The 27,671-nt window shown below is 41.3% G+C and overlaps 1 protein-coding gene across 7 annotated transcripts in view; it reads left to right on the top strand.

Moving 5' to 3' along the window:
• Window positions 1–27,671, top strand: part of LOC122686751 (ATP-binding cassette sub-family C member 4-like) — a 2,082,459-nt gene that overhangs the window by 209,441 nt on the left and 1,845,347 nt on the right. Inside the window, exons 12-19 of one of the 7 annotated variants that reach the window (XM_043891994.1) lie at window positions 226–320; window positions 544–630; window positions 7,600–7,696; window positions 10,994–11,194; window positions 12,541–12,681; window positions 13,469–13,506; window positions 13,882–13,976; window positions 26,281–26,427. The exons of the other annotated variants lie outside the window; for them this stretch is intronic. Coding sequence (XP_043747929.1) covers window positions 226–320; window positions 544–630; window positions 7,600–7,696; window positions 10,994–11,194; window positions 12,541–12,681; window positions 13,469–13,506; window positions 13,882–13,976; window positions 26,281–26,427 — 901 coding nt within the window. The remainder of the gene's footprint in view (window positions 1–225; window positions 321–543; window positions 631–7,599; window positions 7,697–10,993; window positions 11,195–12,540; window positions 12,682–13,468; window positions 13,507–13,881; window positions 13,977–26,280; window positions 26,428–27,671) is intronic. 7 annotated transcript variants of the gene reach the window in all.

Below are 27,671 nucleotides of genomic sequence, written 5' to 3'. Positions count from 1 at the left end.
AGCAACCCACTCCAGTATTGTTGCCTAGAGAATCCCATGGAGAGAGAAGCCTAATGGGCCACAGTCTATGGGGTTATAAAGAGTCAAAAACCTCTTAGCAGCTGAGCATGCATGCATGTTGATCAAATACTTGTATGAAGAACTAATGCTAAAAGTTTAAGATGGTAGTAGAACACATTTTCAAACTTTTTTTTAACCCCCCCCGCCTTTTTAATCTCTGTATAGGATTTACAGCTTTTGGAGGAAGCAGATCTAACTGAGCTAGGAGACAGAGGAACCCCGCTGAGTGAAGGACAGAAAGCCCGGGTCAGCCTTGCCAGGTAAATGGGGTTTCAGTTGCCATCCTGCCCCTCCTCCTCCGTGGCTCCTAGTGGACGTGAGCACACAGACCCCGCTCACTGGGTAGATCTGTGTGAAGCAGGGTCTTGATTCTTTCCCTGGGCTCCAGGAAGGAACATGAAGTTGTTGGACACCATCATGATTCAGAGATGAGACCCAGGGAGTGTGAAGTGTCCTCTCCTGACATCTCTCTATGTGTTCTAGAGCCGTGTATCAGGATGCAGACATCTACCTCCTGGATGATCCGCTCAGCGCAGTGGATGCAGTAGTCAGCAGGCACTTGTTTGAACAGTGAGTTTGCTCCTGTTTTCTATCATCTCTGCTTTCCAGGAACCCTGTAGAGATAGGGAAGGGAGCGCAGGAAAGTTTTGTGCTTCAGGAGACTCAGCCTGTTCTGCTCTGGTGTCCCTTCCTTCTACAGAAGATCCATCATAGAGAAATTTTGCATCATGATGAGGTCAGGATAGGAAAATACAAAAGGTGCTTCCAGTGTGTGGAGGCCAGCGGAGTCTGTTCTTTAGGGAGTGAGGGATAGACCGCAGATTGCCCCTGCTATTTGCTGTTGATAATCAGACACTGTGGATGGATCCAGACACCAGGAATGAGAGAGATGATGTGTGTTTTTCAAATCAGAGAGTGAGACTCCATAACCTGGTACTTGGCTTCCAGTTCTTTTCCTCCATCATTTTTTTAAGGCACATTAGAAGTGAAGTTTTCGGTACTGACAGAAGACTTCCATGGAAAGAATTTGTTGGTTTACGCTTGTTATTATTTCACTTTGGAAATAAAGTCTTTATTAAGTCTAGACTTAATAAAATCCTAAAAGATGAAGCTGTAAAAGTGCTTCACTCAATATGCCAGCAAATTTGGAAAACTCCTCAGTGGTCATAGGACTGGAAAGATCAGTTTTCATTCCAATCCCAAAGAAGGGCAATGCTAAAGAATGTTCAGACTACTACACAAGTGTACTCATTTCAGATGCTAGCAAAGTAATGCTCAAAATTCTCCAAGCTAGGCTTCAATAGTACATGAACTGAGAACTTCCAGATGTTCAAGCTTGATTTAGAAAATCAGAGGAACCATAGATTAAGTTGCCAACATTCATTGGATCATAGAAAAAGCAAGAGAGTTCCAGAAAAAACATCTACTTCTGCTTCATTGACTATGTTAAAGTGTTTGTGTGGATCACAACAAACTGGGGAAAATTCTTAAAGAGATGGAAATACCAAGACCACCTGACCTGCCTCCTGAGAAACCTGTATACAGGTCAAGAAACAACAGTTAGAACTGGACATGGAACAAGGGACTTGTTCCAAATTGTGAAAAGACTACATCAAGGGTGTGTATTGTCACCATGATTGCATAACTTCTATGCAGACTGCACGACTGGATGAAGTGCAAGCTGTAATCAAGATTGCTGGGAGGAATATCAATAACCTCAGATATGCAGATGACACCATTCTTATGGCAGAAAGAGAAGAGGATCTAAAGAGACTCTTGATGAAGGTGAAAGAGGAGAGTGAAAAAGTTGGCTTAAAGCTCAACATTCAGAAAACTATGATCGTGGCATCTGGTCCCATCACTTCATGGCAAGTAGATGGGGAAACAGTGGGAACAGTGGCTGACTTTATTTTTTTGGGCTCCAAAATCACTGCAGATGGTGACTGCAGTCATGAAATTAAAAAATGCTTACTCCTTGGAAGGAAAGTTATGACCAACCTAGACAGCATATTAAAAAGCAGAGACATTACTTTGTCAATAAAGGTCCAGCTATGTAGTCAAGGCTATGGTTTTTCTGGCGGTCATGTATGGATGTGAGAGTGGGACTATTAAGAAAGCTGAACGCCGAAGAATTGATGCTTTTGAACTGTAATGTTGGAGAAGACTCTTGAGAGTCCCTTGGACTGCAAGGAGATCAAACCAATCTATCCTAAAGGAGATCAGTCCTGGGTGTTCATTGGAAGGACTGATGTTGAAGCTGAAACTCCAATACTTTGGCCACTTGATGCGAAGAGCGGACTCATTTGTAAAGACCCTGATGCTGGGAAGGATTGAGAGCAGGAGGAGAAGGGGACGACAGAGGATGAGATGGTCGGATGACATCACCAACTAAATGGACATGGGTTTGGGTGGACTCCGGCAGTTGGTGATGGACAGGGAGGCCTGGCGTGCTGCAGTTCGTGGGGTCGCAAAGAATTGGACATGACTGAGCAAATGAACTGAATCTCCTAATACCAACACATTGGAGATTAGGTACCATGTGTGAATTTTGGAGAACAAAAACATTCAGTCTATAGCAAGTTGTCACAGTTGGGGTGCTTAAAGATTAGAAATTAATTTTCTCACAGTTCTTGAGTCTACAGGTTCAAGGTGTGGGCAGGTTTAGTTTCTCCTGAGACCTCTCTCCTTGGCTTCTGACTGCATTCACCTCGCTGTGTCCTTACATGATTTTCCCTCTGTTTACACACAACCTCTGTCTCTGTCCTTTTTTTTTTTTAAAAGAATTGTTTTTATTGAAATATAGTTAATTTATTACATTGTGTTAATTTTGTGCAGCAAAGTGACTCAGTTATACACATATATTCACTCTTTTCCATTATGGTTTATCTCAGGGTATTGACTATAGTTCCCTGTACTATACCATAGAACCTTGTGAGACGTGTGAGGAGCTCTGAGCCCTGGACACTAGGATCTGGGATTCCACGTCCACTAAACAGAAGTCATTAGACTTTGGTGGAACCTGCCCATGTATAAAATGTGCTTAGTGTTGGGGTGATGAAAGAGTTGTGGAGATGGATGGTGGTGATGTCTGCACAATAATGTGAATTTACTTAATGCCACTGAGCTATATGCTTAAAATGGTTAAAATGGTAAATTTCATATTATGTATACTGTAACACACATATACAGAAAACTGCATAGTAGCACTGGATCTTTGAGAACACGGGGAAGCAAGACAGGTAACACACAGCTATGGCCTCCAGCTCTCTAATCTGACCCCCCCTTTTCACCCTCTCCTTTTGTGACTTGATGAATTTTCCATTAGAGAAGTGCCTTGTGTCTTGTCATGAGTTGAGTGACGGGGGCTAGTGCTGTGATAGGGATTCCCCACCCCCACCTCCTGGCATCATTAATATCTCAGCCTCCCTGTTCCCAGCACCCCACCCTGAACTCAACAAATGTCTTTCATCCACTCTTGTGAGCATCTGCACAAGTTCCCCATCACTGCAGGAACAGTTTCTACTGGTGGTTGCATCTGTGTCACAGGGAGGGGTGAGCAAGGCAATTGGTGTCAAGTACAGTGTGCTGATCACAAGAGGTCTCTTGAGTTCTTTTTCAAACACAGGAGATATTTATAAAATCTAAAATATTTTGGGTGTACCACTTTGGGTATATACTTGATAGAAGCAAGGTTAAGATTGTTGTTTGCTAATCAGAACTACATTCTCTAGGGTGACGTAAAGCAGACAGCATGAAAGTATTTTAGGAAACCACTCAGCAGCGACTGCAATGTTCTCAAGTTAGGAAATTGGATGGAGCAATATTCTATGAGAGATGATGGTCATGTGGAAGCTTAGTAATAGGAAGGGTTTTGTATTAAGAGTGAATGAATCACACTTCTACTTACCATTAACAGTTTCCTTCCATCATGAAGGAAAGCCATTCAGGTTTGTGAGTTTTACTTTATGCTGTGAACACTAAATGGGTTCTGTCACCTACAGAAGGTGAGAGGCCTTAGGTGAACTGATGGAGTCTCATCATGCCATGGGGATCATGCTATGGGTCCTGTTCTGGTTCAGTCCCACATCACCAGACCCCTACCTCCTGCGTCATCAGGTCTTCAGGTCTGCCTTGATCAGACTCTCACGCTGCTGTCTACACAGCTCACCCTCCTGCTCCAGCCCTTCTTAAGCCCCCCCACCCGTCATGTTCAGGAAGCAACTCCAGGTCCTTAAACAAAGAATGGGCTTCTTTGCTGTCTTCCCCCATCAGCCTTTCCAGCTCATCCCCACACCTACTCGGCGTCCAGCTGTGCTGGCTCTGTGGGGGTCCTTTCTCACCCCTGTCTGTCTGTACATACTGGTCCCTCTGTCCCAGAGCCAAGGAACAGTGTCCCAGGACACGGAAGGTGGAAGATGGGCCCTGCCGTTCCCTCCTGCTCCTCCAGGGGGCACCTGTGCCTTCCGTCTTCCCACAGCCCTCAGTGGGTGCACTTGACCATTTATGAGTCCCTCCAACCCCTCCTAAGCTGTGAATGCAGGAAGGCGCCTCAACCCAGTGCAGGCACTCTGCACCTGCTGTGTCTTCTTCCAGGTTGTGTTTCCACATGGTCTCAGGGCTCCTGTGCCTCCCCATCTAAGATAGCAGCCCCCCTTGCTTTCCCTACAGAGCACACGTCACAGCCCCATATTGCATTTCTCTAAACTCATTCAGTGTGTTCGCCTTTATGTGGTGCAAAGTACTGTCTGCTTTCTTGACCTGTGATGTAGGTCAAATGAGTGGCACGTCAGTAAATTGAATGAATGCTGATTGAATGAATGAAGGTGGGGACTCTGTCTTATTTTTATCCCCTCTATCACGGATGTGTCTCCTTTTAACATAGTCCTTATATAGGATTATACTGTGTTGGCCAAAAAGTTCATTTGGGTTTTTTCTGTAAGATGTTATAGAAAAATCCAAACAAACTTTGTGGCCAACCCAACAAATAGGATCAACACAGCCCTTGTAGAGGAACAACACTTAAACAACTTGTTGAAACAATTATTTTTATGACATGACTTGGAAATATCACTTTCACTTTTCTTAGAGATTTAATGTGCATGCTAAGTCACTTCAGTCTGACTCTGTGCTACTCCATGGACTATAGCCCACCAGGATCCTCTCTCCATGGGATTTTCTAGGCAAGAATACTGGAGTGGGTTACTGTGTCCTTCTCCAGGGGATCTTCCCGACCCAGGGATTGAACCGTCTCTTAAGTCTCCTGCATTGGCAGGTGGGTTCTTGCCCAATAGCGCCACCTGGAGAGAGATTTGGATAAAAAGCATTATTTAGGAAGCATTTACCCTGGAGGAGGACATGGCAACCCACTCTGGTATCCTTGCCTGGAAAATCCCCATGGACAGAGGTGCCTGGCAGGCTGCAGCCCATGGGGTCGCAAAGAGTCGGACACGGCTGAGCGACTACTCACAGGAAGCATTCAAAGCCATCAGCTGATCACTTCATTGTAATTATTTGTATCTCCTCATCTATGATGGGATGTTCGGAAGAAAACATTTTATACCTTTTGGGTTGCTCCATCCTGGACTTAACAGCCCATCAAATTTGATTAACATCCATCTTTAGGGACTATTGGCAGGTTATTATGAATTAAGAAGAAACAATTTCATTAAAAGCTTTAGTGCTAAGTGTGATGAGGGGGTTACTCAGTCAAGAAACTTAGGTAGGAAAACTGAACTAAGGAAAAACTGTCAAAGGGAAAAATGACTCCTTTTGGACTTAGTGAAGCAATGGTGTGTGTGTCTACATCCTGGGCTCCTGCTTCTGATCACAGACCCAGTGTCCAGAGTGTTCCCTTAGGACTTTTCTGTCCTGAATCCAAAGCACAGGGCCAGTTGTGGGTTCTGGAGAAGTAGAGAAGGGAGCTGACATTTATTGGATGGATTGGTGATTTGATTTCTCAAAACATGTGGATGAGTTGTCACTGATGCTGTTTTGAGATGAAGAAACTGAGGTTTAGTCGCTCGTCCGATGTTGTCAGGCTCGTGAGAGGGACTGAGCTACAGTCTGCTGCCTCCAGACTCTCCATCTGACTCACTCACAGGCTGAGCTCTGGCCCAGGTTCCTGTGATTTGACCTGCAAGGGGCTCAGGCTCCCAGATTACCTGCCTGGAGCCCTGCCTGTGGTCACCGGGGCCCTGGACCTAGTCAATCACTTCCCTGGAGGGTTGTGGACCCTGTGGGTTTGAGACTGGGTCTTAGTTCCTAGGGGTCTGCATTTAAAATGTAGGAGCAGTTGGAGGAGTTATTGTAAAAACACACTTAAGGTTGGAAGCTGAGGGGGGTTGTCGGGCTGCACCCAGCAGGCCTGCCAGACCTGTACTTGCCCAGCATAGACTTAGGAAAGAGCCCGGAATCAGTGCAGAGACACAGATGGTTTAATGGTTAGGGCCAGCTTACACTTGTGAAGGAAATCCTGGAAGGACATCCACCATTTGAGGCCCATGTTGGGACAGGACACCGTGGCAGTCTTTGCTCCCAGGAGAAGCGGAGAGCAGGGTGGGGAGATTACCTGTCATAAGGGGAGTTGATGTTAGGTTGGGCCATCAGTTACTGTGAAAACCAGCAGAGGGTCATGCCCCTCCTGCCCCTTTGACAAGCATCATGGAGGGTTCTGATCTAAAGCTAGAACAACCATTAGCTGGGCTCTGGGACAAGTGTGTAGGAAGGTCAGTCACATGAGTAGGTGTAGGTGAAGCAGGCACTGGTTAGGCACGGATGCACAGAGAGCAAGAGAATAGCCATCTTGGGTGGTCTGATCACACCACCTAAGAGAACTGATCAGACCTAAGAGAACTGGTGTGTCTTTTGAGCCACTGGATGATTCCCAGTGTGATTTCCATTCTTTCATTTTCATATCTGGAAGGTCTTACTTCCTGGATGGGATAGAACATTGTAGAGACTGATGGAGGCCACGCTAGCATTCATTTTCTTACTAATACTATTTGGGAAGAAGTGCCTAGAAAATGACCTCTGGCAAAAGTTACCAAGAATCAATTAATCCTTTGTTGTTAATACGTACATCATAAATCATAAATAATCACCTAAATACTAAGAAAAAATCTACAGAATTTTATATGATATAGATCCCTGTTCTCCCATTCCCACATAATGATAAAATAATGTTTTAGTTTGGTCAAGTTTTGGAATCTCAGTATTGCTCTATTATTTTCCATTATGAGACATATAAATTATTGCTAAGCTGAGTTTTAGGAAAAGAAATTTAGCAAGTGCCTCCTTTAATGAACTGTATTTAAAAAGTTTTTAGCAGAGCTAGAGTCAAGTTTGCTGCTGATAAATTTGAGGACGTACTTGTCATCATTGACTTATATTTGTATTTAATTTAATTATTGTTTATTTGGCATTTAAGACATAGACCTTAGCTATGTTGTTTTTGTCTCATTATGTTTTCAAAATATGTATTTTCAGTTTGGAGCACCCCCATTAATGTGCTTTTGCATACTGTACCTTTTACATTTGTAGGTGTATTCGTAAGGTCTTGAAGGAGAAGACCACAATCTTAGTGACTCATCAGTTGCAGTACCTAAAGGATGCAAGTCAGATTCTGATACTGAAAGATGTAAGTAGTTTCTAGAAGTCTGGGGAACTTGCTAGCACTCAAGTGTGTTGAAGATCAGGCCTCCCAGCAGGTCATTCTCTTTGGATTCAAAGTAAATGCCCCTTACTCAGTTTTACTCTCCCTTCTTCTCAGAGTTGGTGTTCATGTCTTTGAAGATGAATCTGAAGACCTGTAGAAATGTCACTATTACACTCCAAGCCACATAAACCCTAAAATATAGAAAAGTGCTTGCAGAGTTACTAAATTATCACTGTTCTAGTGAAATTGTTAAGGATGCTGTTTTATGTAAAACTTTCCCTCCCTTTCCACAACTTAAAGAGTATTAATTCGAAATTAGAGATACTAAGACCTGATTCTATACAGGTGATTGTTATACATAGTTTGCTGGAAGAGCATCTTCTATTAATACCAGAAGTGAGGCTGGGTATCCAAGCACCTGGGTCAGAGATGCCCACTCAGCTGGTGTCTCCAGTTGCTGGTCTCCCTGCCCAGGTCTCTATATGCCTGATACATGTGGGAGCCTGTGCAGCAGGAGGACAAGGCCCTGCCCTCACGGGGCTCCTGTTCTTATGGGGAGGATGTGACAAAGCGGGAGTGAGGGTGACATCCTGGCTGCCTCCCTGAGGATTTGGTGACCCCCGGGGCCTGAATGACAGGAAGGTGGGGTTCATGCAGTCACCTGGGGGAGGGGGTCTGAGGCAGGGGGTCCTCAGGAAGGAGCGACTTGGAAGGTTGGAGGAACAGCAGGAAGACCAGCGTGTCTGAGGAGGGTGAGCAGGGGGGCATGGAGGGAGCTTGTCCCCGAGCAGTGGGCAGCAAGCCTGAAAGTGGGATGGAAGCCTTGAACAGACCAGGGCAGAGGAGGGATGTGGTCTGATGTGGGAGCTAAGAGATTACTCTGATGGTCATTGGAGGGGGGACAGCAGAAGCAGTTACAAGCCTTAGTAAAGCTGAGGAGACAGAAGTGTGAGCTCAGGCTAGGATGTCAGTTTCTAGAGCTACTGTAACAAAGTACTGCAAACTGGGTGACTTAAAACAACAGAAGTTTATGGTCACCCTGTTGTGGAGGCTATAGGTCCCAAATGCAGGTGCTGGCAGGGCCGTGCTCTCCCTGAAGGCTCCAGGGGAGAATCCTTCCCTCCAGCCTCTGGTGTTCACTGGCCTTCCTTAGTGTTCACTGGCCTTCCTTGGTGTTCCTTGGCCTCTAGCTGCAGCACTGTGGTCTCTGCCCCTGAGGTCACATGGCCATTGTCCTGGTGTCTGTCTGGGTCTCTTCTCATAAGGACGTCAGTCATGTTGGATTTAGGGTCACACTGCTCCAGTGTGACCTTATCTTAACTTGATTACATCTGCAAAGACCCTGTTTCCAAATAAGGTCATGTTCATAGGTGTCATGTTTAGGGCTTAAACATACCTTTTCGGGGGCCACCATTCAACCCACAACTCCTAGCATGGTTGGCAGTGGGGTGGAGATCAGTGAGAATTTTTCAGACTTGGTGGTGGTTTGATGCTTGCTGTCTTTGTGTCTTAGCACCTCCCTTGTTAACCCTTGCCTGTTCCAATCCCTTGGTTAGATCCCTCACTTATTGAATGAATTTCTGCCCTAAGAAAATTATTAAAATGCAGAACCCCTGCCTCTCTAGAAGCAGTTCCATGTGTTGACTGTTAACCACTCTTTCAGGAATGGGGAGCTCAGTTTTCTCAAATTTGATAGCAGTTAATTTCATATTTGGAAGAGGGTGATACTAGAGTGAAAACTCCAACATTGACAGTGTTATAAACACGGGATCAGTGGGCAGGAGAATAATCCATTTAGCCCATCCCTAGATGTTCTAGGTTCCCCTTATTGCTTCTTTTGAAGGCACCGCTCAATTTTAGTGCTATCAGAACAACTATTTGTCCACCGGTGAGCACCCCTGGATGAGCTGTGGGTCCATCCTTACTGTTTGTCTGGTTCCTCTCTAACAGCAGAGGGAGGATGACTGCCTCTCATCCCTTGAAAATTGTCAGTGCTTGGCTGTCGAGTGAAATTGCTATCCTTGTACTACTACTCATTTCCTTGTGCATCTTACAAATACTAAGTGGAAATTGATAATTTCATCAAATAAGGTGCATTAATTTTGCCTTCCAAGTGGAGCAAGGCACAATATATCCTAAATAATTCTCTAATTCTGTGGTAACATATGGCACCCAAAGGCTTCACTGAATTTCTCCCAGTGGACTACCTCAGGAGATAGGGTGAGAGAGGCACCAGCTAGTGTCCTGGGCCACATTTTTCTACTTGACCTGCCTTAACCAGAAATGCCCTCATTTGATTAGTTTTGTATCCAGGAATTTTCCCTAATATTTTGTTTGACACTAGGTGAATGAACTGAGTCTTATTTCATGGGGTCAGAAAATAGTGAAGACATCTGCATGTTATTTTAGATGACTTTGTAAGAGAGGGAAACTGTGCAAGGATGTGTCACATGGGCTTAAAGAGAGCTCTGTGATTGGCTGTACCTTAAGCAGATGCCTGAAGAGAGGACACCTGCTTGGCTGCTTGTGATTGGTTGTTCTTAAGTGTTTTTTTTCCTTCATTTATGAGTGCATTGATTCTTAGGTGTTGGTTTGCTGGCATGGGCTGTCAAGGATTCAGAGCCACCCAGTTTTATGACCTCCTTGTTTAAATACTTGGACAGGTGGGATATTGAATTTTCAGTTGGGAACTTCCTGCATTTGTGGAGAAGTGGTAAAGACCATGAAGGCAGAGTTAATGGATTCTCTCCAGAGCTGGTTCCTACATGTCTTGTCCTAGCTGGGCACATGATACTATATCCATTGTCACTGAAAATTTGATGAAAGACCATTACCTATGGAAACGTTCTTGTGGCCACCTCTGTGTCAATCTTTCCTAGAATATCTTGCCCAATTAACTTTTTTGAAAAAAAAATTGTGCTTGTCACATGATGCTTCTCTCAGTTTCCTTATTGTCTAAAAATACTATAGTGATACTTCCACCAATATCTGTACTTTTAGCTTTCCTGAATTCCCATGGTAGTTATGTCAATGGCCTCCATTTTTAAAACATGAACACACATTACTTTCATATCCCCCAGCACCTAGCATAGGGTTTGGCTAATGCTTGCATGTATGTTGAGTTGAACTCAACTCAATTTGTTCACCAGAATTCCAAATCTAAGGGTCGTTTTCATAGGAAAATCATAATTTAAGACTGGTTAATTTTTCCTGATTAGTATGTAGATTAGATTAATATTATCAAATGCAAATACATTCCTTTTAAATTCTTTATTTTAGGGAAAAATTCTACAAAAGGGGACTTTTGCTGAGTTTCCGAAATCTGGGATAGATTTTGAAGATATCCTTTTAATGAAGGAGATTGAGGAGACCGAACCATCTCCAGGTCCAGGAACTCCCAGTCTGATCTCTGAGACTTTGGTTCCATCTCAACAGTCTTCCAGACCCTCCTTGAAAGATGTGGCTCCAGAGGACCAAGATGTGAGTTTCTCATCCTGCAGTGTGCCCTGGTCTGTCTGCTCTTGGTGGTCTCGTAGACCTTCAGTCTGCTCTATTCATGACATCTTCATTTGTCCCAAAGTAAATCCTAAGGTTCCCAAAGTCTTACTCCATGGAATTGGCTGAATTAGAAGAGCCTGAAAGGAGCAAGCCTGCTTGGGGTTCCCTTCTGGGTGTAGAATGGAGAATCTTATGGCGACCAGGAGTGGGTGCACTGCTATGAATTTCTGGGTGCAAGTGGCTCACACTGATAGGAGAACTCATCAGTTTACCATAGTTACATTCTACTTGCTCTGGTGGATCCTAGCTTTCCTTATGCATCCAGAGTCTTAATGTGAAGATCCCCTTAGACCGAGTCCTGCTGTGACCACATTAAATCAGCTACTTTTCCTATATGTTGGAATGTTCTGGCACTGCAGATGACTATTTTGCTCCATTATCAGATGGTTTGTGATAGGCCAGAGATAGTGTGTGCAAAGGACATGACACAGAATTAGTTCTTGCCTTATTTTCTTGCCCTTTAAGGCTTAGAACCACACCTTATCCACCTTGAATCCCCAGTGGCCAGGAGAGAGCTGAGGACATCCTTGGCTAATGTGATTTTGTAATGCATCCTAAACTGTTCAGACAGAAATGCAGAAATGCACTAGCTCTCTCTTAAAAACATACCCAGGTATTCCTTGATATTCAAACCCTCACTGTCCAAACCCAGGAGCCTGATGACTCTGACAAGTATTGAGATTAGTCCCTCACATTCCATACTCAGCAATCACTCTCTGAAATTCAGGGACCACAAAGATTCAGATCAAATGCTGTCCCGGCTATGAACCTCAGATTATTCCAACTTCAATGTGAACTCATTTTATTTTATTTGGCTAGGATTTTGAGCATCGAGTATGTTTTATGTTTCTGTCATTGGAAGTGATACATGTCATTTAGAGGGATATGTTAGTGTCATATTGTTTGGTATATTAGTTTGGAACAAGCCTCTGCATTTTTACTTGAATTAGGTATGTTGTACTTGAACCAAGAGTCATGATGACTTTAAGTAAAGCCACCCAACAGTGATTAATCTCATGCGAATGATGTTTCTTTATTTCTAATAGATTTCTAAGGATAGGATTGTTGGGTCTGAAGGTACATGCACACATGGTTTGACCAGATATTCCCACACTCTTCTCTGTAGGAGATGGGCCATCCTACATTCCTATGAGCATATGAGATGTGTCTTTTTCCACAACTTTGCAGTGGAGGGCATTGTTGAACTTTGGAAATTTGGCGGTTCCTTACTTAAAATTTTGTTCCTCACTTCCATTTTTCTCTTTCAGGCTGAGAATATACAGGTTACATTACCACTGGAAGGCCGTTTGGTGGGAAAAGTTGGTTTTAAGACCTACAAGAATTACTTCACAGCTGGGGCTCACCAGTTTATCATCATTTTCCTTATTCTAGTAAACATCGCAGCTCAGGTAAATATGGACATTTATTTTGGTTTGTGCCCTCAGCTTGATATTTACATACTATTTATGCTGTACTTATTTAATTTATATTAATATTGTTTTGAATATTTAGAGATTTATCTTAAAGAACTGGCTGATGAGGTTGTGGGCTCTAGCTGAGTGAATGTGAAATCAGAAAGGCAGGTCTACAGGCTGGAACCTCAGGCAGGAGCTGACCCTGCTGTCTTGAGGCAGAATTTCTTTCTCCTCCAGGAAGCCTCAGGTTTGGCTCTCCCAGCCTTTGACTGACTGGACGAGGCCACCACAGTGTTGAGGGTGATCTCCTCTACTGAAGTTCTGATGACAGATGTGAACCACAACCACAACATACCTTCACAGCAACATCTAGGCCAGTGTTTGGTTGAGTCCCCGGAGACTGGCCTGGCCAAACTGACACAGAAAACTGACCATCACAGTACCTGTCAAGATTTTTCCTTTAAAAAAAATCCCCACATTTATACTATTGTATTTTGCAGTCCACTTGGATTTGCATTGAAAAGAATTCTGTGAGCAAAATAAGCCAGGCTTTCTGGCATTGTATGTACACAACAGAGAGATTCTAAGAAAAAGGATGTGTTTTAAGGATTTTAAAACGCAGCATGCCCTCCCCTGAGCTGTGGTCATCGGGGTGTGGGGCTTGGCGCAGACCTGAGCTGGAAGGACCGCTTCGTGTCCTGGAGCCTTCCCCTCCCGCATCCTGTGAGCTGTGTGAGGCTTAGTGATGTCAGCGTCTGAGTGACTGTGTTTCCTGCTCCAGGTCACCTACTCCCTGCAGGACTGGTGGCTTGCATACTGGTGAGTGATTCCTGGTCTGACCCAAAGTGCTGTGATATCTACACGAACCTCACTTTCCCACAGAGTCAGGGGGAGAGATGGGGCTAGTTCAGCCTCCTCTTCTGACCCTCACATAGTTTCCCTGAAGAAAAATGAAAGTTCCTGCTGGTGGAGTGTGACTCTCCCATGGTCTCTCCCCAAGTCTGACTCTCAGCAGCTTCTTCACAGACAGTTTTGAGAACTGCAAGTTGTGATTCAAATGGAATTTTTATAAGATAGAGGGACACGGGGCCCTGTGAGCCGTTTTCTAGCATAAAACATATCCCCTAAATTGAGATTAATTTTTTTATTTACCTAAATTTTATCTATAGTGTAATTTTATTTCCTGTTCCATAGGGCAAATGGACAGAGTACTCTGTATTCCATAGAGTATGGAAAAGAAAACGCAATTGTGATGCCTAATCCTGTCTGGTACTTTACAGTTCATGCAGGTAAAGTTGAGTCTATTATATGAGAGGCTGAGTTCCTTACAATGAGCCTGTGTGAGCACCTAGGGCTCCCAGGTGTAATTCAGTAATGTCTTACTTTGTGGCTTGGCTGGAAAAGAATCACCTGCAATGCAGGAGACCTGACTCTGATCTCTGGGTTGGGAAGATTTCCTGAAGAAGGGAACGGCTACTCCACTGTTTTGGCTTGGAGAATTCCACATACTATTGCATGGGGTCGAAAAGAGTTAGACATGACTGAGCGACATTCACTTCAACAGATGAAGAGTCTGAGTTGCATCTACTCTGTGAATCAATTAGAATGGTTATTTTTGAAGTCTACTAGAAGAAAGAGGGTGCATGAAGACTTAATTTGCTCTGTAGTGGATTTTGGTAGTTAAACCAGGATTGCATACTGAGAAAATCAGCCACTGGAGATATGTGCTATTGTCTACTATAGTAGGTTGCCTTAGCTAAATCTTCTATCATATGAATGGGCAGTGAAAGTGAAAGTCACTCAGTTGTGTCCGACTTTTTGTGACCCCTCATCTATACAGTTCATGGAATTCTCAGTATGAATGGGCCACAGAGTTAGAAAAGGATCCTGACCCTGTGGTTTGCACTGTTTCAATTCTTTCTGAATAAACTGTGGCTTTTATTAATCTTGGAAGAAATCCTCTGGCAACAAGTGTCTCCAAGTAAAAGCATTATTCCCTCGCAGGTATGCAAACTCCCATTTGCCACACTCCTCATCTTTTTTATTTTTTTAAATATAAATTTATTTATTTTAATTGGAGGCTAATTACTTTACAGTATTGTAGTGGTTTTACCATACATTGACATGAATCTGCCACGGGTGTACATGTGTTCCCCATGCTGAACCCCCTCCCACCTCCCTCCCTATCCCATCCCTCTGGGTCATCCAGTGCACCAGCCCTGAGCATCCTGTCTCATGCATCAAACCTGGACTGGCAATTCATTTCACATATGATAATATATGTGTTTCAATGCAATTCTCCCAAATCATCCCACCCTCGTCCTCTCCCACAGAGTCCAAAAGATTGTTCTATACATCTGTGTCTCTTTTGCTGTCTTGCATATAGGGTTATCATTACCATTTTTCTAAATTCCATATATATGCGTTAGTATACTGTATTGGTGTTTTTCTTTTGGGCTTACTTCACTCTGTATAATAGGTTCCAGTTTCATCCACCTCATTAGAACTGATTCAAATGTATTCTTTTTAATGGCTGAGTAATATTCCATTGTGTATATGTACCATAGCTTCCTTATCCATTCATCTGTCAATGGACTTCTAGGTTGCTTCCATGTCCTGGCTATTATAAACAGTGCTGCGATGAACATTGGGGTACACGTGTCTCTTTCAGATCTGGTTTCCTCGGTGTATATGCCCAGCAGTGGGATTGCTGGGTCATATAGCAGTTCTATTTCCAGTTTTTTAAGGAATCTCCACACTTTTCTCCATATGGGCTGTACTACTTTGCATTCCCATCAACAGTGTAAGAGGGCTCCCTTTTCTCCACACCCTCTCCAGCATTTATTGCTTGTAGACGTTTGGATAGCAGCCATTCTGACTGGCATAAAATGGTACCTCATTGTGATTTTAATTTGCATTTCTCTGTTAATGAGTGATGTTGAGCATCTTTTCATGTGTTTGTTAGCCATCTGTATGTCTTCTTTGGAGAAATATATGTTTAGTTCTTTGGCCCATTTTTTGAATGGGTTGTTTATTTTTCTGGAATTGAGCTGCAGGAGTTGCTTGTATATTTTTGAGATTAATCCTTTGTTTGTTGCTTCATTTGCTATTATTTTCTCCCAATCTGAAGGCTGTCTTTTCACCTTGCTTATAGTTTCCTTTGTTGTACAAAAGCTTTCAAGTTTCACTAGGTCCCACTTGTTTATTTTTGCTTTTATTTCCAATATTCTGGGAGGTAGGTCATAGAGGATCCTGCTATGATTTATGTTGGAGAGTGTTTTGTCTATGTTGTCCTCTAGGAACTTTATAGTTTCTGGTCTTACCTTTAGATCTTTAATCCATTTTGAGTTTATTTTCCTGTATGCTGTTGGAAAGTGTTCTAGTTTCATTCTTTTACAAGTGGTTGACCAGTTTTCCCAGCACCACTTGTTAAAGAGAATGTCTTCTTTCCATTGTATACCCTTGCCTCCTTTGTTGAACATAAGGTGTCCATAGGTACGTGGATTTATCTCTGGGCTTTCTATTTTGTTCCATTGATCTATATTTCTGTCTTTGTGCCAGTACCATACTGTCTTGATGACTGTGGCTTTGTAGTATAGTCTGAAGTCAGGCAGATTGATTCCTCCAGTTCCATTCTTCTTTCTCAAGATTCCTTTGGCTATTGAAGGTTTTTTGTGTTTCCATACAAATTGTGAAATTATTTGTTCTAGTTCTCTGAAAAATACCATTGGTAACTTGATAGGGATTGCACTGAATCTATAGACTACTTTGGGTAGTATACTCATTTACACTTGGTGACCCCAAGTGTACTACATTGATTGATTTGTGGGTATTGAAGAATCCTTGCATCCCTGGGATAAAGTCCATTGATCGTGATATATGACCTTTTTAATATGTTGTTGGATTCTGTTTGCTAGAATTTTGTTAAGGATTTTTGCATCTATGTTCATCAGTGATATTGGCCTGTAGTTTTCTTTTTTGTGGCATCTTTGTCAGGTTTTGGTATTAGGGTGATGGTGGCCTCATAGAATGAGTTTGGAAGTTTACCTTCCTCTGCAAATTTCTGTAAGAGTTTGAGTAGGATAGGTGTTATCTCTTCTCTAAATTTTTGGTAGAATTCAGCTGTGAAGCCATCTGGTCCTGGGCTTTTGTTTGCTGGAATATTTCTGATTACAGTTTCAATTTCCGTGCTTGTGATGGGTCTGTTAAGATTTTCTATTTCTTCCTGGTTCAATTTTGGAAAGTTATACTTTTCTAAGAATTTGTCCATTTCTTCCAAGTTGTCCAATTTATTGGCATAGAGCTGCTGGTAGTAGTCTCTTATGATCCTTTGTATTTCAGTGTTGTCTGTTGTGATCTCTCCATTTTCATTTCTAATTTTGTTGATTTGATTCTTCTCCCTTTGTTTCTTGACACTCCTCTTCTCCCTTTGTTTCTTGACACTCCTCATCTCTTGGCCTTTACTACTTAAGAGAAAAGTTAAGCAGGGAGAAATCCAGTGTCTGGGAGTTAAGGTTCCTTCTCTTTCTTATCTTGATATCACAATGTTATTGTGTCCTCAACTATGTGATTAACATCTGACTTGCCAGACTAACCTCTGCATAACTCTATGTGTTTTCAAAGGAGTGCTTAGAATATATGTGTCATTATATACATTTTAAGGAAAGCCTCAGCTGAAATATTAAATATTCCCACAGGAAATCCTCATACAAGTTTTCTGCAAAAGTAGAGTGTGTTATCTTTATAAGAACCCACTCATTGAAATTTGGTGTTTTATTTTGTTGATCACTTGATAAGAAATGTAAATTCGTTAGTTGTTTACCTTCTGAATTGGTGGACTATGGAACTTCCGGAAGGTATTCTGTTATACATTCATATAGAATGGTGAGTTAAGGCAAATATCTGTTGATGGAATTCAGGAATTTGAGCAGCTTTCAGAGTTGAAATAACAATGATGTGTTAGCTGAAGGAAAAAACAAAGTATTTGATAGAATATTTATTACAGAGGTTTCTCCACTCTCTCTAGCATTGTGTTTTTAAGAGATGTTAGGAGGGTTATTATCATAGCAGGTACTCATTTATGTTATTAATAAAATATAAATTTAGGTGATTATTTTCATTTCCAAATGCTTCATGGTTTCATAAAACACTTAGTGAGAAATTACTTACTCATTTAGATTAATTATCTCATGTTAAAATATAATATATATTTTCTTGCAATTCAATTATTTAACAGACTGTCTGCCTGCAATTTAATATAGTCTTTTCTTACTCTTTAAAGCTGCTTGGGCATGGAAATAGTTACTTTACATGGAAATAAATTCCCATTCCCTTTTAATTCATGGTGGTATCAAAACATTTCTCAGTGTTAGATTATGGGACATGCTCTAAATAGTCATATTTGAATTATGGTTAAAGGAAGATACTACTTTTTTCTCCATTTATTTTTATTAGTTGGAGGCTAATTACTTTACAATATTGTAGTGGTTTTTGTCATACATTGACATGAGTCAGCCGTGGATTTACATGTATTTCCCATCCCAATCCCCCCTCCCACCTCACTCTCCACCTGATCCCTCTGGGTCTTCCCAGTGCACCAGGCCTGAGCACTTGTCTCATGCATCCAACCTGGGCTGGTGATCTGTTTCACCATAGATAATATACATGTTTCGATGCTGTTCTCTCAAAACATCCCACCCTCACCTTCTCCCACAGAGTCCAAAAGACTGTTCTGTACATCTGTGTCTCTTTTTCTGTTTTGCATATAGGGTTATCATTACCATCTTTCTAAATTCCATATATATGTGTTACTATACTGTAATGGTCTATCTTTCTGGCTTACTTCATTCTTTATAATGGGCTCCAATTTCATCCATCTCATTAGAACTGATTCAAATGTATTCTTTTTAATGGCTGAGTAATATTCCATGGTGTATATGTACCACAGCTTCCTTATCCGTTTGTCTGCTGATGGGCATCTAGGTTGCTTCCATGTCCTGGCTATTATAAACAGTGCTGCGATGAACATTGGGGTGCACATGTCTCTTTCAGATCTGGTTTCCTCGGTGTGTATGCGCAGCAGTGGTATTGCTGGGTCATATTGCAGTTCTATTTCCAGTTTTTTAAGAAATCTCCACACTGTTCTCCATAGCGGCTGTACTAGTTTGCATTCCCACCAACAGTGTAAGAGGGCTCCCTTTTCTGTACACCCTCTCCGGCATTTATTGCTTGTAGAGGTTTGGATAGCAGCCATCCTGACTGGCATGCAATGGTACCTCATTGTGGTTTTGATTTGCATTTCTCTGATAATGAGTGATGTTGAGCATCTTTTCATGTGTTTGTTAGCCATCTGTATGTCTTCCTTGGAGAAATGTCTGTTTAGTTCTTTGGCCCATTTTTTGATTGGGTCTTTTATTTTTCTGGAATTGAGCTGCAGGAGTTGCTTGTATATTTTTGAGATTAATCCTTTGTCTGTTTCTTCATTTGCTATTATTTTCTCCCAATCTGAGGGCTGTCTTTTCACCTTGCTTATAGTTTCCTTTGTTGTGCAAAAGCTTTTAAGTTTCATTAGGTCCCACTTGTTTATTTTTGCTTTTATTTCCAATATTCTGGGAGGTGGGTCATGGAGGATCCTACTGTGATTTATGTTGGAGAGTGTTTTGTCTATGTTCTCCTCTAGGAGTTTTATAGTTTCTGGTCTTACATTTAGATCTTTAATCCATTTTGAGTTTATTTTTGTGTATGGTGTTAGAAAGTGTTCTAGTTTCTTTCTTTTACAAGTGGTTGATCAGTTTTCCCAGCACCACTTGTTAAAGAGAATGTCTTTTTTCCATTGTATATCCTTGCCTCCTTTGTTGAATATAAAGTGTCCATAGGTTCGTGAATTTATCTCTGGGCTTTCTATTCTGTTCCATTGATCTATATTTCTGTCTTTGTGCCAGTACCACACTGTCTTGATGACTGTGGCTTTGTAGTATAGTCTGAAGTCAGGCAGGTTGATTCCTCCAGTTCCATTCTTCTTTCTCAAGATTGCTTTGGCTATTCGAGGTTTTTTGTATTTCCATACAAATTGTGAAATTCTTTGGTCTAGTTCTGTGAAAAATACCGTTGGTAGCTTGATAGGGATTGCATTGAATCTATATATTGCTTTCGGTAGTATAGCCATTTTGACAATATTGAGCCTTCCAATCCATGAACATGGTATATTTCTCCATCTGTTTGTGTCCTCTTTGATTTCTTTCACCAGTGTCTTATAGTTTTCTATGTATGGGTCTTTTGTTTCTTTAGGTAGATATACTCCTAAGTATTTTATTCTTTTTGTTGCAATGGTGAATGGTATTGTTTCCTTCATTTCTCGTTCTGTTTTCTCATTGTTAGTGTATAGGAATGCAAGGGATTTCTGTGTGTTAATTTTATATCCTGCAACTTTACTATATTCATTGATTAGCTCTAGTAATTTTCTGGTAGAGTCTTTAGGGTTTTCTGTGTAGAGGATCATGTGATCTGCAAACAGCGAGAGTTTCACTTCTTCTTTTCCTATCTGGATTCCTTTTACTTCTTTTTCTGCTCTGATGCTGTGGCCAAAAGTTCCAAAACTGTGTTGAATAGTAGTGGTGACAGTGGGCACCCTTGTCTTGTTCCTAATTTTAGGGGAAATGCTTTCAATTTCTCACCATTGAGCGTAATGCTTGCTGTGGGTTTTTCATATATAGCTTTTATTATGTTGAGATGTGTTCCTTCTATTCCTGCTTTCTGGAGAGTTTTAATCATAAATGGATGTTGAATTTTGTCAAAGGCTTTTTCTGCATCTATTGAGATAATCATATGGTTTTTATCTTTCAATTTGTTAATGTGGTGTATTACATTGATTGATTTGCAGATATTAAAGAATCCTTGCATACTAGGGATAAAGCCCACTTGGTCATGGTGTATGATATTTTTAATATGTTGTTGGATTCCGTTTGCTAGAATTTTGTTAAGGATTTTTGCATCTATGTTCATCAGTGATATTGGCCTGTAGTTTTCTTTTTTGTGGCATCTTTGTCTGGTTTTGGAATTAGGGTGATGATGGCCTCATAGAATGGGTTTGGAAGTTTGCCTTCTTCTGCAATTTTCTGAAAGAGTTTGAGTAAGATAGGTGTTATCTCTTCTCTAAATTTTTGGTAGAATTCAGCTGTGAAGCCATCTGGTCCTGGGCTTTTGTTTGCTGGAATATTTCTGATTACAGTTTCAATTTCCTTGCTTGTGATGGATCTGTTAAGATCTTCTATTCCTTCCTGGTTCAGTTTTGGAAAGTTATACTTTTCTAAGAATTTGTCCATTTCTTCCAAGTTGTCCAATTTATTGGCATAGAGCTGCTGGTAGTAGTCTCTTATGATCCTTTGTATTTCAGTGTTGTCTGTTGTGATCTCTCCATTTTCATTTCTAATTTTGTTGATTTGGTTCTTCTACCTTTGTTCCTGCTGAGGCTTGCTAATGGTTTGTCAATTTTGTTTATTTTTTCAAAAAACCAGCTTTTAGCTTTGTTGATATTTGCTATGGTCTCTTTAGTTTCTTTTGCATTTATTTCTGTGCTAATTTTTAAGATTTATTTCCTTCTACTAACCCTGGGGTTCTTCATTTCTTCCTTCTCTGTTGCTTTAGGTGTAGAGTTAGGTTATTCATTTGACTTTTTTCTTGTTTCTTGAGGTAAGCCTGTAGTGCTATGAATCTTCCCCTTAGCACTGCTTCTACAGTGTCCCATAGGTTTTGGGTTGTTGTGTTTTCATTTTCATTCATTTCTATGCATATTTTGATTTCTTTTTTGATTTCTTCTATGATTTGTTGGTTATTCAGAAGTTTGTTATTTAGCCTCCATACGTTTGAATTTTTAATAATTTTTTTCCTGTAATGGAGATCTAATCTTATTGCACTGTGGTCAGAAAAGATGACTGGAATGATTTCAATTTTTTTGAATTTACCAAGACTAGACTTATGGCCCAGGATGTGATCTATTCTGGAGAAGGTTCCATGTGCACTTGAGAAAAAGGTGAAGTTGATTGTTTTGGGGTGGAATGTCCTATAGATATCAATTAGGTCTGGCTAGTCCATTGTGTCATTTAAAGTTTGTGTTTCCTTATTAATTTTCTGTTTAGTTGATCTATCCATAGTTGTGAGTGGGGTATTAAATTCTCCCACTATTATTGTGTTACTATTAATTTCCTCTTTCATACTCATTAGTGTTTGCTTTACATTTGTGGTGCTCCTATGTTGGGTGCATATATATTTATAATTGTTATATCTTCTTCTTGGATTGATCCTTTGATCATTATGTAGTGTCCTTCTTTGTCTCTTTTCACAACCTTTATTTGAAAGTCTATTTTATCTGATATGAGTATTGCGACTCCTGCTTTCTCTTGGTCTCCGTTTGTGTGAAATATTTTTTTCCAGCCCTTCACTTTCAGTCTGTATGTGTCCCTTGTTTTGAGGTGGGTCTCTTGTAGACAGCATATATAGGGCTCTTGTTTTTGTATCCATTCAGCCAGTCTTTATCTTTTGGTTGGGGCATTCAACCTATTTACATTTAAGGTAATTATTGATAAGAATTGTCCCGTTGCCATTTGCTTTGTTGTTTTGGGTTCACGTTCTTACAACCGTTCTGTGTTTCCTGTCTAGAGAAGATCCTTTAGCATTTGTTGAAGAGCTGGTTTGGTGGTGCTGAATTCTCTCAGCTTTTGCTTTTATGTAAAGCTTTTGAATTCTCCTTCATATCTGAATGATATCCTTGCTGGGTACAATAATATAGGTTGTAGGTTATTCTCTTTCATTACTTTAAGTATGTCCTGCCATTCCCTTCTGGCCTGAACGGTTTCTATTGATAGGTCAGCTGTTATCCTTATGGGAATCCCTTTGTGTGTTATTTGTTGTTTCTCCCTTGCTGCTTTTAATATTTGTTCTTTGTGTTTGATCTTTGTTAATTTGATTAATATGTGTCTTGAGGTGTTTCCCCTTGGGTTTATCCTGTTTGGGACTCTCTGGGTTTCTTGGATCTGTGTTACTATTTCCTTCCCCATTTTAGGGAAGTTTTCAGCTATTATCTCCTTGAGTATTTTCGCATGGCCTTTCTTTTTGTCTTCTTCTGGGACTCCTATGACTCGTATGTTGGGGTGTTTCACATTGTCCCAGAGGTCCCTGCGGTTGTCCTCATTTCTTTTGATTCTTTTTTCTTTTTTCCTCTCTGCTTCATTTATTTCCACCATTTTGTCTTCTACCTCACTTATCCTATCTTCTGTCTCCATTATTCTACTCTTGGTTCCCTCCAGACTGTTTTTGATCTCATTTATTGCATTATTCATTTTTAATTGACCCCTTTTTATTTCTTCTAGGTCCTTATTAAACATTTCTTGCATCTTCTCAATCTTTGTCTCTTGGCTATTTATCTGTAACTCCATTTTGTTTTCAAGATTTTGGATCATTTTTATTATCATTATTCTAAATTCTTTTTCAGGTAGATTCCCTATCTCCTCCTCTTGTTTGACTTGGTGGGCCTTTTTCATGTTCCTTTACCTGCTGGGTATTTCTCTGCCTTTTCATCTTGTTTAGATTGCTGTGTCTGGAGTGGGCTTTCTGTATTCTGGTGGTCTGTGGTTCCTTTTTATTGTGGAGGTTTCACCCAGTGGGTGGGGTTGGACGATTGGCTTGTCAAGGTTTCCTGGTTAGGGAAGCCTGCGTCAGTGTTCTGGTGCATGGAACTGGATTTCTTCTCTCTGGAGTGCAATGGAGTGCCCAGTAATGAGTTTTGAGATGGGTCTATGAGTTAGGTGTGACTTTCGGCAGCCTGTATGTTGACGCCCAGGGCTATGTTCCTGCGTTGCTGGAGAATTTGCGTGGTATGTCTTGCTCTGGAACTTATTGGCTCCTGGGTGGTGGTTGGTTTCAGTGTTGGTATGGAGGCTTTTGGATGGTCTCTTATTACTTAATGTTCCGTGTAGTCAGGAGTTTTCTGGTGTTTTCAGGTTTTGGGCTTAAGTCTCCTGCCTCTGGATTTCAGTTTTATTCTTCCAGTAGTCTCAAGACTTCTCCAACTATACAGCACTGATAATAAAACTTCTAGGTTAATGGTGAAAAGATTCTCCACTGTGAGGGACACCCAGAGAGGTTCAGAGTTACATGAAAAAGAGGAGAGGGAGGAAGGAGATAGAGATGAGCAGGAGGAGAAAAAGATGGACTCAAGAGGGGAGAGAGAGATCTATGCATTTCTCTGTTCCCAAAGTGTTCTCCATAGCCCAGACACCCACAAAGATTCACAGAATTGGATTGGGAATAACAGGGGAAAGGAGGAAATAGAGGTGTTCTGACGTATAAAACAGAGCGTCAGAAGTGGGAGAGAGTAATCAACACACTCCTGAATAAAAATGGGAACTGAATATTGGATTCTTAAATGTACAATATTTATATCACATAGTGAAAAACAAAGATTAGAAATCTAGAGTAGAGGTTACTAAGAATACAATATTAAAAACAAAAACAAAAACACAAAATTTTAGAAATATATATGAAGTTCGGTTTAAAAATAGGGCTTCTCTCTCTTTTTTTTTTTGCAAGGTTATAGTGAAATGAAATTGAAAATTAAGGAGTAATAGAGGAGTAATGGAGGACTTTAAAAGAAAATAAGAGAAAAAAAACAAGAAAAAAAATTTTTTTCCTAATTAAAAAATAGTAAAAATATATGAAAATGAAAGTTAAGGAGTAATGGGGGAGTAATAGGGAATTTTAAAAGAAAATAAAAGAGAAAAAATAGAAAAGAAAAGGAAAGAAAAAAATTTTAATTAAAAAAAAAAGGTAAAAATATATCTAGGAATTTCTCTAGAGCTGTTGTCAGTGTGGGTTCGGTTCAGTTTCAGATAGCTCCTCGTTCCAGCTTACACTTCTCAATATCTATAGACCCCTTCCAGTGTAGTCTGTGTTCTACAGGGATTTTAATCTGTTGCACTGGTCCCTTCTGAAGTGGTTCCCTTTGTTTATTTGGCTTCTGTTTGCCGTTCTCTTCAGTGTCTAATTTTCGCCGTGACACAGGCGGGTGTAGGTGGTCTCTTGTTCAGGTTCACTAGTTCAGTCCTGCTGCGGGGAGGGAGGGGCGCTGCAGACAGATATCCTTGTGTGTGGGGAGCTCTCACAGTGTTCTGGCCACACTGGGTTTGTCCCCGCTCACGGGTGTGTGCTTTCCGGCTCAGGCTCTCGGCTGCTCTATATGGAGCGGGCCCTGCGTTGCGTGCGGTTCCAGTTTTCAGGTATTCCACAAAAGCGCGGACTCGGTTGCGCCTGCGTTTTGTGCCTTCCCCGGCCTGAGCATCTCAGGCAGCCAGGAGCTTGACGGGCGCACTGTTCCTGGTGCGGTGCGCCTTCTCCCCTCCGTGGTCCCAGCCTCAGTTTCTGCGCGCGCCAGTAGGGTGCGTGCGGCTTGTGTCTATCCTCTGGAACTGGCCTCTAGTTGCGACCCTCCCGGCGGATGTCAACCATCCAGAATCTCAGGAAGTCCTTGGTTAGAGATTGGAAGCCTGTTTGCAGTTTGGTAGGGGATGCCATCTCTGGGGCTGAGTTTGCCCCCTTCCCTTTCCTCCACCTCCTGCCTCCGGCAGGGGATGGGCCGGTCCGCCGCTGGCTAACTCTTCTCTGGCGTTGTTCAGTCCCTTTGTTCTGCGAATGGCCGGCAGTGTGTTCGGGCTGGTTAATTTTCTCTCTCTCTCTTCCTATCCCCCAGTTTAAGTTGCTATCTCACGAAAGCTCCCTCCGATTGCTCTCAGGGCATTCGGGTCCGGTCCTTACCCTAAGCAATGCCACCCGCTCCTCTCCGTTCCGCCCCCACTTGCTAGTGGCGGATGTGAGCGTCTGGGGTACTTTTCTGCTGGGAGTTGCTTTTAGGCACGTAATCTGTGGGTTTATTTATTTTTCCTCCCAGTTAGGTTGCCCTCTGAGATTCAAAAACTTCCCCCAGACCCGCCAGTGTGAGGGTTTCTGGTGTTTGGAAAATTCCACTATTAAGACTCCCTTCCCGGAATGGGTCTCCGTCCCTAGCTCTTTTGTCTCTCTTTATATCTTTTATATTTTGTCCTACCTCCTTTCGAGGACAATGGGCTGCTTTTCTGGTTGCCTGATGCCCTCTGCGAGCGATCAGAAGTTGTTTTGTGAAGTTTGCTCAGCGTTCAATTGTTCTTTCGATGAATTTGTAGGAGAAAGTGGTCTCCCCATCCTATTCCTCCACCATCGTCAAGATACTACTTTCTATCATTTTCTTTCTTCTGAGTTTTTATTAATATTTGTATTTGGGTTAGGAAAATCTCAAATAGTATTTTATACCTGATTTTTTTTTCTCATGTTGCATCTAGTTAATAAGAGAATCATAGTTATGTTTATATTTTTCTTTATAAATGTTATCAGTGAATGTATTAAACTCTCACAGAATACATTATATTTATCTTATAGTCTATATATGAATTTATATATAAATTATATTTATAGAATGAAGCATACTATCTTTGTAACCTGTCTGCCATACTTTTGCATAATTGAAAGAAAGGCAGAGATATTGTTCTGAGTAATGTTTCTTTATTTCAGTTCTAACTGGAGGTACCATTCTTTTTGGCATCACAAGATCTCTGTTGGTATTCTACATCCTTGTTAATTCTTCACAAACTTTGCACAACAAAATGTTGTTGTCCATTTTGAGAGCTCCGGTATTGTTCTTCAATAGAAATCCAATAGGTAAGTCAGACACCAAGTTTCTCAGTAAATATGTCTTGTTACTTCATTTAGTTCCAGATTACATTTGATATATGAAAATGGATGATGATCTTAGAGGAAAATTGCTGTGAATGTTGATCTATTTACTACAAAAAGCTTTACTGATATTTTTTACCTACCAGAGAAAATATGAATGTAGGGGTGTATAAGTTTTTATTCCAATTTCTGTGTATGGAAAGATAAACATGGCATATGAAACTGCATGCAATGCAAATGTGTTTCAGTTTTGTTGACTAGTTGCTAAAATACTGACTATGTTACATAGCGTTAAGCTAGGTTGTCTAGATAGGACCTTCTTATAAGGAATCTCTGCAAGAGACAGGCTGTGTGTTTCTTCATTTAATTTCCCATCTGTGGGCTCACAGAGCTCTGGCATGTGCCCATACTTTGAGATTTACCTAAAATAGTAATGAAAAGTTAATTAAAATATAAGATTGGTAAAATGTAAGCATCTTCTTCAATGAAATTAGCTCTATAGTTTTACAGTAGACATTTGGTGACATATAAGAGGCTTTGTCATGTCTCATGCATGAATCTTCAGTAGTAAGTTGCTCGATGTAAGTGTCCCTGGAGGTTTCCCAGTGGTTGTTTCCCCACGAGGGTGCCTTTGACCTGTCTTGCTTCTGAAGACAGCTTCCTGACCCAAGTTTCTATGAAGAATTAGTTCATCAGCCTACACGACCACTCTGTTCAGTTGGTCAAGCGTTTGCTGAGGCAGTTTTGTTTTTGCAGTCAATGATTGACAGGACCTGTTTGGGCAGGGATGTGGGTTGGAGGGAGCATAGATATAGACTTGGCCTGCCCATCAACAAGTTATGTGACCAAGGCCAAAGCAGGTGAATCCTACTGGGCAGGCAAATCTCAAACCAGGATGTTGTCTGTCTTGGTTTTAAAGTGTAGACTCTGGAGCCAACTGCCTGGTTCAATCCTGGTGCTAGCTACAAATAGTAATAGCAGGTTATATTAATATAATTCTTATGTGATAGTTACTTAATTTCTCTGTGTGTCTGTTTTCTTGTCTCTGAAAAGAGGATGCTTTAATACACTTTTTTTGACTGTGTTAGAATTAATCTGGTTAATACATTCATAACATTTAGCACATTTGTTCACTCACTTCAGTTCAATTCAGTCGCTCAGTCATGTCCAACTGTTTGTGATCCCATGGACTGCAGCACATCAGGCTTCCCTGTCTACCACCAGCTCCT

The sequence above is a fragment of the Cervus elaphus genome, chromosome 30 (genome assembly GCF_910594005.1).
Source record: "Cervus elaphus chromosome 30, mCerEla1.1, whole genome shotgun sequence".
NCBI lineage: Eukaryota > Metazoa > Chordata > Mammalia > Artiodactyla > Cervidae > Cervus > Cervus elaphus.
The sequence above is the reverse complement of the archived record's forward strand: the minus strand, read 5'-3'. Positions and strand labels throughout refer to the sequence as shown.